The 13,556-nt window shown below is 53.4% G+C and overlaps 1 protein-coding gene across 1 annotated transcript in view; it reads right to left on the bottom strand.

The window, feature by feature from the left end:
• Positions 1-5,271: 5,271 nt before the first annotated feature.
• Positions 5,272-13,556, bottom strand: part of ADCYAP1R1 (ADCYAP receptor type I) — a 59,016-nt gene continuing 50,731 nt past the window's right edge. Inside the window, exons 12-14 of the mRNA XM_027835906.1 lie at positions 11,933-12,062; positions 7,890-7,931; positions 5,272-5,460 (exon numbers count right to left, since the gene is read on the bottom strand). Coding sequence (XP_027691707.1) covers positions 5,272-5,460; positions 7,890-7,931; positions 11,933-12,062 — 361 coding nt within the window. The remainder of the gene's footprint in view (positions 5,461-7,889; positions 7,932-11,932; positions 12,063-13,556) is intronic.

The raw sequence follows: 13,556 nt of genomic DNA, 5'->3' as shown, positions 1-13,556 counted from the left end.
CTCATGAAATTGAAGTTTTAGCGCTGCCTGTTTGGGGCTCTTCCTTCTAAACAGCTTCTCTCCTTGCTTGGAGAGCTTGTGCGCCGACCCCTTTGTATCGGTCTTCCCTCACAGAACCGTCAGCTCCTGCGGCAGGTTGATGGAGAGGATGCTGCCCGTGGCTGGACTCCTTCTCTGCCCTGGCCTGGGCGGATCACGATTGACCTTTCCCCCGCCTGGCCAGCGGTCCTCCTTTGCCATGAACCCTCTTCTCTGAGGATCCCAGGAGCTCCCGGTCCCCTTCCCCTGAGGCAGGAGGAGGGGTCTCTCTAAGCCCCAAGCCCCCCAGATCAGGCCCACTGTAACCGCCTCATCTCCCTTGATAGAAAGTCTTTTCTCTCACAGGGGTCTGCACCGGTGGCAGCTCATCCCCTCTCCCAGACAAGGTTTCGCCCTTCGGCTCATCCCTCCTTGGCCTGCTCACCCCTTTGCTTGTGGGCTCCCTTCCTCCTGAGAAGCTCCAAGGGTTGCTTTCCTTGTCAGCCCCGGGGCACATCCCGCCTTTGCCTCCACCTTCCTTCCCCTTTCCCCTTTATTCTCCCTCCCCTCCTGTAGGTGGACCCCACAAACAAACAAAAATCCACCCCCACAGAGAAAGAAGTCTCTCCATGGACCGGCACTCTGTCTGGCCTTTGAAGCCCTTCCTGCCCAGCCCCCTCCTCCCTTTCCAGCCTTCTCACACTTCGCTGCCCCGACAGGACGAGTCCTCTCCAGTGCAGTGGCACTGGCCTCCTGACTGTTCCATGAACGAAAGCCTCAGGCTCGGGCCTCTGGGCCTTCTCCCTGGCCATCACCTAAGCCTGGAAGGCTCTGCCTCCTTCACTCTGACCACTGACCTCTCGGGCTTCCTTCAAGGCCCAGCTGAAATGCCACCTCCTCCAGGTGAGAAGCCTTCCGCAGGCCCTCTGGATTCCAGTGTCTTCCCTCTGTTCATTATTTCCTATTCATAATCTGCCCATAATCTGTTTTGTACATATTGGTTTGCACATTGTCTCCCCCATTAGATTGCAAGCTCCTCGAGGGCAGGGACCATCTTCTGCCTCTTTTTGTATCCCCCTCACTTAGCATAGTTCTCGGCACATAGTAGGTGATTAATACATGTTTATTGACTAACTCAACAAATCTCTGTGAGATTCTGCCTGTGTTTGAGGCCCTCTCACACCTCTCCTGAGCACCCCTAGATCAGCTGCAGGACACAGGACCCAGGTGGAAATGAGAAGACATTTATTGAACCATCTACAGAAGGGTGGCACCTTGGAGAGCCCAGCATCACTGGCAAGTGAGCAGAGTTCATCCAGGAGGTTGTAGCGGGGCCCCAGAGTTTGACATCAACACAGACAGGCGACCCCACCCCTACCCAGGCCCCCCAGCCAGGGGACCAAAGCTAGATGCCCAAGATGACCCCAACCCTCATGGAAATCCAAACACAACAAGACAGACATCCACTGAACAGGACGGAGACAGGGGTCTGGGGTGGAGAAAGAGAGTGAGGAGAGGGGTCCCCCCACAGACCCCCGGGGCATTTCCCAGAAGGTCCTCTCACCCCGTCTGTGGTCTGAGGTGACTGGGGGAGTGTCCTTATCCATCCACCCGGAGCCCCTCATGGGAATGCGCTGTGGAAATGTCCTCCCCTCCAGATAGAGAAGTAAGAAGTTATTCACAAAGATGAGGGTAGGCAACCTGACCCAAGAATGGCCGCCCAGACCCCCAGACTCCCCCTGCCCCTCCCAGCTGCTGCTGGAGTCGTCCTGGGTTCCATGGCTGAGGAACTTCCCAATGATGAATCGTTCCAGGCCTCATCCATGGGGCAGGAATGGGAAGGGCATCCTGGGCTCTTACGGACTCCAGCGCTCCCCAACCTCCAAGCCTGGCAAAGCTCCAAGGTCGGGCGGGGGCACAATTTTCCGGCCCCAGCGCCAGTGAGCACTTGACCATTAACAACGACAGAGAGGGGCTTCTGGGAACTGGGGGACTCCAAAAGCACAGGGATTTAGTTCACTGGGTCCTCTAACAAGCCTGTGCGTTACCAGGGCGGGTGTTATTCTCCAGCCCCATTTTGCAGACGAGGCTCAGACAGGTTGGTTAAGTGACTTTTTCAAGGTCCAGCTAGTTGGTTAGTGTTGGAAGCAGGTCCGGACACCCCAAGGCCTCTTCTTCATCCACAGCCAAGGCCAAGGAGCAGTGGTGACGGGTCCTCTGTCCTCTCCACAGACGCCATTCTGAGGAGAGAGTGGGAGCTGGTGGGCAGCAGTGGGGCAGGGGCCCCCAGAGGAAGGGGGCTAGGGCTCCAGCCTTGGCTGGCCCATCAGCTCTCTGGATCTCTCTCCTTCTGCCCCCATCCAGCTCCTTTCTCATCCTTGAGGCCAAGCCTGCTGGTACCCATGGCAGTCATGCAGAGAACTGGGGTGGTCCCCTGGAATTAAATTGGCCAGGAATTATCCAGCTGAGGAAATGGTCTGTGACCTCCAGCGGCTGGAATCTTCCTCAGCAACACAGGTCCGAGGCAGTCGTCTAAGGCTCAGAAAGGTTGGGCGACTTGTCCAGGACCATACAACTGCTGAGGATCAGAGGTGAGATCTGAACCCAAATCTTCTTGATTCCAGGCCCAGCGCTTTCTCTGCCTGTGAGGCTGCTAGGTGTCATTACATCTGTGTTGTAGGCAAGGACACTGAGGCCCCGGAATTGGGGGCAGGGCCAGACTCCAGCTTGGGGGTCTCATCCCCTCCCCAGGTTGCCTCCCAGCAGCTCGTGGGCATGGTGGTTCCAGTGCCGGGAACTGGCGCCCACTCCCCTGAACAGAAGGTTCCTGTGATCCCCTGCCTACAACGTACACATCCGGTCTTAGATGCTGGCTAAGAGACCACAGCATGTTGGAAGGAGAAGGAGGGACCACAGGCACAAGGGAGTGCCTCCTCTTACTTCACCGAGAAGAGGACCCACAGGCGCAGACAGCCAGGGGCAGAGCTGGGGCTATAGCCCGGCCCCCTGACTTACAGTCCCCTCTGCCCCGTCCCACTGGGCTTGGGACGTCAATAGGGTCTGAGAAGGGAACAGGAAGGCCGATTGGATTGGTGTGTTCCCATGCCTTGGGGAGAAGCCTGGGGAGAGGCAGAGGCCTGGGACCAAGGGCACCATCCTTCTGGGCCAGCCTGGCCCACAGGGGATCGTCTCCTGGCTAGGCTGCCTGCTGGGCTCAGCAGGACAAGTTGGGGCCCTCCCGCGTGTTCCCCAGAAACAGAGGGCACATGGGGGCCGGCACCCAGGGGCCAGGCCTAGAACGCTCTGCCCATTCGCACAGCTGGCCTGGTCTTTGGGACTTCCAGGGAACCATCACAGGACTCAGAGCTGGAAGGGTCCAATTTCCTCTTTAATGATCGGGGCAGTTGATGCCCAAGAAATGGGGTGACTTGTCCAGGTGCTTCTAAAAAGTGTCAGAGAAGGAATTCCAGCTCAGGCCTTTGTCTCCATGGGCTGTTCACTCTCCATGGCACCATGATGCTCTGGTCTAGTGCTCCTTCCCTCTCTTTGCCTTGTCCAAGATCTAATTGTTCTGGGCACCTCAGAAAAGTTGAGTGGAGAGGAGCCGGGGGCGGGATGTTTAAGCCAAAGTCCTGGGGGTGGTTTTCCTGGCAGATGGAATGTCTCCTTCCACCTCCAGCCCCCAGATCCTAGATGGGCTCCTGGCTCTCCCCAAAGTGGTCCCACAGGCCCTGGTCCCGTGAGAGGCCCTCCCCTTCCCAAGAAAGACAGAAAAATCCCTCCCCCCCCTAAAGAAAACCATCAGATAACACCTCAGCCTTCTTTCTGCAGGTCCCAAGGACAGCCTGGAGACCTGGGCTTTTGTTCATTTAAATTGCTGCCCAAAGCCAGGAGGGACGCGTCAGCTGGCACCGTGAGGAGCCGAGAGGGATGTTGGGTGGTCGCGGCCTCTGTTCTCTGAATGGGCACAGCGACATGTGGCTCCAACTCCAGGCGGGAGAAGGGAGGGGCCTTAGGAAAGGCCTGCTCTGGGTCACTCATTCACGTGGCAACTGGGCACCAGCTCTGCCTCTGCATGTGCTCCCCGGTCCCATGTCATTCCAGCAGCAGCCGGGCTGTGGGAGCCAGGCCTTTGTGCGGCAAGAGCCCTCAGCCCCAGGGCTCTCCCTCAGGCTCAGCTGCTGGTGCAGGAGGAGGTCCTGTGGGATTGACGAACATCACAAAAAAGTGGGCAGGCCAGCTGGCCGTGCCTTAGACGCACAGGAGGCTGGGCTTAGAAGCAGGGCTATCGATAACAACGTTGTACTGATGGAGTCCGAGAAAATCCATGGAGAAGATACAGATGTAGATGCCAGGTAGTGGGCAGGTCAGTACAGGCCCCCGCTTTCCCACATGCTTGTGGTCTTGGGACCTCTGCTCAGGACCAAGCTGGGGCAGAGTTGGGAGGGGCACAGAGACTCCCCTCTGCCCCGAGAGGAGCGCCCCAAAGCCCTCCCCTCATCCCCCTTGCTGGAGGATGCCTTCACAGTGCCTTTGCTCATATTATACCCTACCCCCATTGGGAAACAAAGAACAGTCACCATTTTTCTTTTGACTTATCTCCCCATCCTGAGAGCCCCAATCATTGCAAACTTTGAAGAGGGGTCTAGTTTAGCCCAGGGATCTGAGCACTTGGCCCCTAGCAGGGGAACAGGCTGAGGTCAGCTGGAGGTCTCCCTACCCATCCTGTGGGTCCTCTAGTCAAGGGGGATCCATGATGAGGCAAAGAGGGCAGGTGGGTGATCCCCGGCCCCTGCACCTCCCCTCGAGGGTGCTGCATGAAATGAGGGAGGATGAAGCCTTGATGGGCAGGGTGCTGTCAGAGCTGGGAGAGCGCACACCTGGCTTCCCAACTCTGCAGTTCTATTTACAAGGTACTGGGGAAAGGAACATGAGAAAAAACAAAACACTTCAGAAATGACAAGCAGTGCATCCTCCTCTCTGAAGACTCGGGGCTCCCAGGCTCGCGCTTTCAGACACACAGCATTCATTCAAGAAAAAAAGACGTACGTGCACACGCTCACACATACAGAGACACAGACAGACAGACACACAACCCATACACACACTCACAGACACACTCATACACCCCCTCAGACATCCTGAGGAGCCCCGGCATCTCCTCCCCGCTTCCCTCCCAGCCCCAATCCCGCAATGCGACTCATTTTTATAACGGGACGGGAGGGTGGCCGTGGCCGCCGTCCGGACCGCCGTTCAGGTGGCCAGGTTCTCAGCATTGACGCTGGACATCCGGATCTGTGAGCTGCTCTTGCTCAGAATGGACAGCTGCGTGCCCCCGTTCACCCCGCTGCTGGCCAGGGAGGGATGCCGGTGCTTGAAATCCACAGCAAAGTACCGGTTGACTTTCCAGCTCCGCCATTTCCTCTTTATTTCTGACTGCACCTTTAGGGAGAAACTTCAAAAGGTCATTTCTTTATGGACCTTGCTGCTTACCTCCATGCTGAAAGCCAAACCTGGAGACCCCTGGCTTAGCTCCAAGAGCAGAGGAGAAAGCCCCGTCTACCTTGGGCCACAGAGTAAGGGCCAGGAGGCCCGGGGACGTGGAGCAACAGTGTGAGTGGGTTCCTTCCTGCCCCTGGGAAGCCAGGCCTTCCAAGGCACCAGGAAAGGCTTTCACAGCACAGCTTCCCCTGTCAAGAACCTTGGAGAGCCTCCCTATGTGGCTAAGGCCCTCTGCCTAGAATGTGAGGCCCTCCGGGCTGGCTCCGCTCTCTTCTCCAACCTGAGCTCCTCTCTGTCCCCAACCTCTGCTCCAGGTGAGAGCATTCCTCAGAACCTCCTTTAACTGGGCTCTTTTCCACCTCCACTGGCTCCTCCCCCTATGAACAGAAGCCTCACTTTTCCCAGAGGACACCATGTTTCTGGCCGTCTTCTCAAATGCTGGCTGGTACTTTGCTCTGATATCGGCCTCGCAGGAGGGGGCTGTACCCCTCAATCCTCACTGCTACTTCTAGAGTCTCTCTCTACTATCATTCGGCAACCTTTCCTTGGAATGTCATGCCATCTGACTGAACTACCCTTTGCCAGGTGACCTTCTCGCTGTCAGCTGCCAGCCTCTTGACCATTCCCACTTTCCTCCAGGACTTTGGCCCTTGGAGCAAGGTCCTCCTCTCCACATGTCTCACTATCAGCCTTGGAAACTTCGATGTCCAATTTGGTCCAACCATGTGCTCAGGGTTCCTTGAAATCCCAGGACCCATGTCTCCCATGGTTTTTATTTCCCATGACCTTTCTCTCCCATGACCAAAGTTTCCCATGATCTTTACCTCCCGTGACCTGTATCTTACTTTAATGAGTTAAATAAACATTAATTGAAACAATAATTCATCAGTTATAGGATATAAAATAAATTTACATAAATCATCAACATTCTTGTATGTTGCCAACAAAGCCCAAGAGGAAGAGAAAGGGAAATTCTATTTAAAATAATGACAAAAGGTTTAAACCACTTGGGAATGTGTCTACCAGAACAGCCTAGGAGTTCTGTGAATGACCTACATCTCCTGAGCCCCTGTGTCCACTCTACCTCTGCCCTGCACCAGGAGGGTCATACTCTAGACCTCATCGTCTCCTGGAATTTCTTTTTTTCTAAGACCTTGAACTCTCACAATCTCTCGTCCTCCAGCTCTCTCTGCCCTCATGCCTACCATGCCTATTCTTAATCGTCACTCTGACTCAGGGACCTTCATCCCTCCGTTCTCCCAGACTAACAAATCTGTTTTGGACTCCTTTTCCTTCCTCCCAGTCTTGACCCCAAGGTCAGTCATTTCAATAACCCACTTTAAGCCCTGACCTCTGAACTTAGAACCTCTCCATCCCACTAACTCAACCTTGGACCATGTCTGTCACCCACTTTCTCTGTTCCAGCCGCTGGCTGACTGGCTGGAAGATGCTTGGAGACTCAGGAACTCACGCTGTAGGAGTCCCTGATGTGGGTTATCATGCCCCACCTTGGGGCTTGTTAAGATCTACATTTTCAGTTCTTTCAACCAATCATGTGGCAGGATTTTAGGTACCCCCCCCAGCAATAGGGGTCCCCTTTTTTTGGATGCATTCCAAATTATCAAAGATCTTCCTCAAATGGGGTATCCTTTCCTTCTCCCCCACAGTGCCAGGCCAGGACCAGGCACATGGAGAGATACAGAAAAAGTATTTGATTGAGCAAAGAATTAGTCATTGCTTCTTGGGTTTGGGAACACCAAAACTGGGGCCTTGCCCCCCCTTCTCCCTCTTTCTGTTCCCCTCTGTAGTTTCTCTTGGCACTCAGGCACCCATTCTCTTTCACACTCTCCCTCCTTTCTCAGGAGGAAGAAGGGTCAAAAAAGGGGGCCTGGGGCTTGGCCCCACAGTGGGGAGCCCTGGTTAGCCTTGTCCCCAGAGGCCCATCCCAGTGGGTGGGACTCATGCCTGTCAACTGCTGGTGCCTCTAACTGCAGGCTTCCAATCCCTACCTTGTAACCCCTTCACCAAATCCACAGAGCCACTCATGTCAGAGTTGGCATCCGCTTGTAGGCAGCTTAATTCGGGAAGTCTCCCTGGGCACCGGGTTAAGGAGCTTTTCTCCATATCCATGGCCCGTGTCCTCTACGTGTTGTTTTTGTTAGCACCGTTCACTGAGAAGCTGGGGACTGAGTCGCTTTCTGTGCCGTCCCTCTCAGGGCCAAAGGCATTCACTCTAGCAGAGGATGAAGTTTCAGCCCCAAAGAAGGAGAATCTAAGGGCAACTTTAGTGGGGGAGGGGGCCAGTCTTCAGGGGCTCACCCCCCCCAACCTTGGCAAGGCCAGCGAGTGGCCAGAAAGCCAGAACTCACCTCCCCATTCAGGAAGCAGTAGAGGACAGCCACCACGAAACCCTGGGCGGAGAGAAGGGACCAAGAGGGGAGGGGGTGGGAGGGCAGAGGGGAGAAGAGAGGAGAAGCATTACTCAAATACGGTGCGGGGAGAAGCAGACCCTTCCCCAAGTGTCACAGGAGGACCAGAGGACTGAGAAGGCCCAGAAACACGCGCTCCTGTGACGCTGCTCTCCTATGCGTCCTCATTCCTTCTGTTCCCCGTCTTCTGCCATAGTCCTCGCCCTCCTGCTCTGCTTTTTATGTACAGATTCAGCCTTGGGGAGGGGTCTCTTCCCTCCCTTCTGGACCCTCTTTCTCCATGGACTCATTCTCTCTCATGGTCCCCACAGGCCTGGCCTTCTTTCTAAGCATCTTGGTGAAATGGTTCCCAAAGCCTTCCTAGACGACACTGCCTGCCCCTTCTCATGAGCCCCTTGTCCCCCTTTCATACCACCGACTGTACCCTGCTCTGCCTCGGTCTCAAGTCACTCCTGCCGTATTCTGCCTTGACTCATGTACTGCTGAATGAGGCTGGAGAAGACCATCCTGATTGGGTCCCCTATAAATCTGTATCATAGCACCTCAGCCGGGCCTTTGCTGCTACCAGGCAATCCTTTTACAGTTGCCTGACTGATTTCCTGTCCCAGTCTGCACAGAAGCTCTTCTAAACCTCTCATCTCTCCTCAAACTTCCCATGACTTCTCCTCCCCTCCTCCTCCTCAGTTGAGAACCTTGCCTCGTATTTCACTGAAAAAAAAATGAGGCCATTTACTAAGGCTCCTGTTTCTGCTAATCTCACTTCACCCAGATGCCTTCTGCCATTATCTTCTCTTTTACCTCTGTCTAGTACAAGGAAGAGGCCAGGACCTGAGTTCAAATCCAGCCTCACATACTTACTAGCTATGTAACCCTGGGTAAGTCACTTAACCTCTGTTTGCTTCAATGTCCTCATCTGTGAAATAAGGACGATAATAGCCCCTCCCTCCCAGGGTTGTTGTAAGGATCAAATGAGATCATAATTCTAAAGGGCTTAGCACAGTGCCTGGCACATAGTAAGGGCTATATAGATGTTAGTTATTATTATTATTAATTAGACTAACTCCTCTCTATAGTGATCCCATTCTAGCTTGTCTTCTCTAGCAAACTGCCCCCCCTCTATGGTCCATTCTCTGACTTATCTTCAATTTCTCCTTCTCTACTGGCTGCTTCCCTTCTGCCTACAAACATTCCCATGTCTTTCTCATCTTCCAAAAACCCTCGTTTGAGGCATCCACCCCCACCAGTTATAAATCCCACATCTCTCTTCTCTTCTGTGGCTAAACTTGAGAAGCGTCTAAAAGTGGTGTCTCCACTTTCTTTCCTCTCCCTCTCTTAACTCTACAGTCTGGGTTCTGATTTTATCATTCAACTGAAACTTCTCCCCAAAGTCACCAGTGATCTCACTTCACTCAGCTTCACAGTCTCTACCTACTGCAATCCAAAGAATCCAAGTAATCTAAACAACTTGGGAGAAAATCACATCCAGGTTGCCAGGTCCAATGGACTTTTCTCAGCCCTCATTCTCCTTGGTCTCTCTACAGCCTTGGGCACTCCCCTTGATATTCTCTTCTCTCTCACTTTTCAAGACCCCCCTCTCCATTGGCTCTCCTCCTCCCTCTCTGATGACGTCTCTTCTGTCTCCTTTGCTGGATCTTCCTCCAGATCATACCCTCTTACCCATAGGTATCTCTCAAGGTTATGTCTGATGTCCTCTTCTCTTTTCCCTCTATTCTGCTTCACTTGGCAATCTCATCAGCTCCCATGGATTTAATTACTATCTCTATGCTGAGGATTCTCAGTTCCAATTGTCTACCTCTAACTTGTTTGCTTACCTTCAATGCCACATCTCCAACTACCTTTCAGACATCTCAAACTGGATGTTCCATAGACATCTTACACACAATGCATCCAAAATGGAACTCATTATTTTCCCCCCTAAACCCTCCCCACCTATCTTCCCTATTACTGTTGAGGGCACCACCATCTTCCAAGCTTCCGAGTCTCTCAGGATCCCAACCTAGGACTCCTCACTCTCTTATCCCCCATATCCAATATGGTGCCAAGGCCTGTAGATTTCACCTCTGCAGCATCCCTGGTCAATTTCACCTCTGCACCATTTCTGGTCAGTTTCACCTCTGCACCATTTCTGGTCAGTTTCACCTCTGCAACATCTCTTGCTTATTTCACCTCTGCACCATTTCTGGTCAGTTTCACCTCTGCAACATCTCTTGCTGATTTCACCTCTGCAGCACCTCTGGTGGATTCCACCTCTGCAGCACTTCTTGCTGATTCCACCTCTGCAGCACCTCTGGTTGATTCCACCTCTGCAGCATCTCTGGTTGATTCCACCTCTGCAGCATCTCTTGCTGATTCCACCTCTGCAGCATCTCTGGTTGATTTCACCTCTGCAGCATCTCTTGCTGATTCCACCTCTGCAGCATCTCTGGTTGATTTCACCTCTGCAGCATCTCTTGCTGATTCCACCTCTGCAGCACCTCTGGTTGATTCCACCTCTGCAGCATCTCTGGTTGATTCCACCTCTGCAGCATCTCTGGTTGATTCCACCTCTGCAGCACCTCTGGTCGATTTCACCTCATCTCTCTAATACACCCACTTCTCTCCTCTGACCCTGACCCCACCCAGGCCCTCATCCCTTCCCGCCTGGACTATAGCAATGGCTGCTGTAGGGTTTGCCTGCCTTAAGTCTCTCCCTGCTTCTGGGCATAATGTGGAAGACTTCTAGGAAGATGCTACAACTTTCCAGCCAGGTGGATGAAGAGGCTGCACAATCCATCCAGACCTCAACATGGTCCTCTGAACGTCAAAGTCTCTATTGCTACTGAGTTCCATCGATGCAAATGTGGGCAGAGAGGCTGGAAATCGTGGTCCAGGACCAAGTAATGGAAGTGTCCAGAGGTTTGCAGAGCCTCACTCTAGGAAGGGACAGATACTTTCTTTCAGAAAAGATGAAGGGAGATGCCCCTTTTGAGGGGGGGGTTTTCTTCTCCTTCATTGACAGCAAGAAAGTTCGTCTGGATGTGGTTCTTTGGGGGGCCCTGATGCAGCTTGGAAAACCCACATGAGGGACAATGGGGTACAGATGATGGGAGTGTCGGGGGTCAGGGGTAGTCTTTGTTCCATAAATATGGGCATTCTGTGGGCTTTATGTGATTTGGCCATCACTCCCTGCTCACCTTCGTCATTTACATCATCCCCCTCCACAAGCAGGCTTTTCCAGGAGGTCTGTTCCTCCTTCTACAATCTCAAAATCCTGGGACTGAGAGGGATCCCAGAGGCTGCCTGATCCAGCCTCTTAATTTGAGGAAGCTAAGGCCCAGAGAACATCAGTGGAATTCTGTTTGGCATTCAAAGCCCTCCATAACCTGCCCCATCCCCCAACCTCTTCCGGTCTTCTGACACCTCCCTCGCTCCATATACTCCTCAGTCCAGTGACCATGGCCTCCTGGGCGTTTCACAAATAAGATCCTCCATCTCTGGGCTCCATGTGCTCTCTCTAGTATCTCCCAGGCCTGGAACATCCTCCCTGGTCTATTCTGACCACTGACCTCCCTGGCCTCCTGGGTGTTCTATGAATAAGACCTCCCACCTCTGAGCTCCTGGGATTCTCTCTGGTGGCCCCCAGGCCCAGAATGCTCTCCCTCCTCGGCTCTGACCACTGACCTCCCCGGCCTCCTAGAGCAAGCCTTTTGGAATCCCTCTTAATGTGAGTGCCCTCCCTCTGCCAGGTACCTTCATTCATCTCATCTGTATCGTTTGTACCCAGCTGATTGCTTGTTATCTCTCCCACTGGACATAAGCCCCTTAAGGACAGGGGCCGTCTTTTGCCTTTCTCTGTATCCACAGTGTCTAGCATTAGTAGGCGTATGATCAGGGCTTCCTGACTGACTGACTGCCCAAGGTCACGTGGCAGGTTGGCACAGAGGTGGGAATAGAACGCGCTCTTCTGCCTCCCCTCCTCATACCTGGAAGGAACCCAGTCCCAGCTCAAACACGAGTCTCTCCCTCTTGCTGACATTCTCTGGTGAGAAGGCGAACACCGTGTAGTGGATTCCGAAGAGGGGTATGAGCAGCAGTGTGGAGCGGGCCAGCCTCCTGCCAAGAGAAAGCAGATCCAGCTGGTTCGGGCTGCCCCCGTAGGAGGGGGACCTTCCTGGGGATCCCCTCCCAGACACACACGGGCAGGCACACACTGAGGCATCTTCCACCTTCCTGCTGGCCTGCACCACCCTTCTGCCCTTAGCCCTTAGCTCAGAGGGGAGAGGACATTCCCAGCTGCGGTTCGGGGGCGGCTTGATTCTCCAAGGATGCTCCAGAGAAGGGAAGGAGGCAGCTTTGTGTCCACGTCCCTCTCTTCTCTTCACTACCATGAGCCCAAGACACTGGGAGTTATGATGCCTGAGTACAGCCTGCTGTCCTTGGGAAAGCTGTGGGGAACCCTCTGCAAGAGGGAGATCCTTGGGTAGAGTGGAGAGTCCTTGTGTGAGGGGAAGAGCCTTCAGGAAAGCAAAGACTACCTGTGCAGCACAAACAATCCCCTGTAAGAGGAGGAATAACCTGTGACCTCTGTGGATCCTCCGGCCCCGACCCTCGGACCCTCTCAACACACTGGCCTCATTCCTTTCCTGTATCTGGCTATCCAGACGTCTGCATGTCGGACTTGCTTAAAGCAGGGTCTGTTCTTTTTCCCTCTCAGCTTTGGGAAGTGTATGCTCCATGAAGGCCCGTGGGGGCTGCCTGGAGGCTCTGAGAGGGCTGAGGAAAGCCGGAAGGAATCAGGGCTTCTTCGGTTGGGCAAGAGAAGGCTGTGGGTGGGAAGAGGTAAATGGGAGCATTTTGGAGCTTAGAGAAGGTATTACAGGTTGGGGGGCACAGACGTTCTAAACTGTCACCGGAAATAGAATGAGAGGCAATGGCCTCTGTAATGGAGCATGGAGGGTTTAGGATAAACATTAGGGAGAAATTCCTGACTAGAGCCTTGAGAGATGCCTCCAAAGGGAAGTTTGGAAATCACTAGCGAAAGCATAGAGGGCCATAGGGTTAAAGCCGTAAGGGACCTAAGAGAACATTTAATCCAATCTCTTCATTAACGGGGAGACTGAGGCCTGGACATGGGGATTGACTTGCCCATGGTCACACAGGCAGTAAGTAGCAGAGCTGGGGTTCAAACCCGGGACCCAGGGCTCTTTCCTATGGGTCACATTGCCTCTCAGACTGGCAACTTGGGTTGAGAGGATATGATTGGATAACCCCTAGGGTTCCCTGGGAGCCCAAGAGCCTGGGGTTAGAACTGGGGCCTGCTTTGTCTAGAGGCCATTGTTTTGCATATGGCAGGTACTATGGTTGGGAATGGTCAAACATTTTTCAGGACTTATTGTGCTATGCAGATGAGTTATAATGACAATGGTGAAGGCAACAGTGATGATGATAACAACGATGGTGGTGATGGTGATGATAATGGTGGTCACAAAGATAATAACGACAATGATGATGGTGATAACGATGATGGTGATGATGATGGTGATGATGGTGGTGATGGTGGTGATAATGGTGGTCACAAAGATAATAACGACAATGATGATGGTGATG

The sequence above is a fragment of the Vombatus ursinus genome, unplaced genomic scaffold (assembly GCF_900497805.2).
Source record: "Vombatus ursinus unplaced genomic scaffold, bare-nosed wombat genome assembly UNPS02014817.1, whole genome shotgun sequence".
Taxonomy (NCBI): domain Eukaryota; kingdom Metazoa; phylum Chordata; class Mammalia; order Diprotodontia; family Vombatidae; genus Vombatus; species Vombatus ursinus.
The sequence above is the reverse complement of the archived record's forward strand: the minus strand, read 5'-3'. Positions and strand labels throughout refer to the sequence as shown.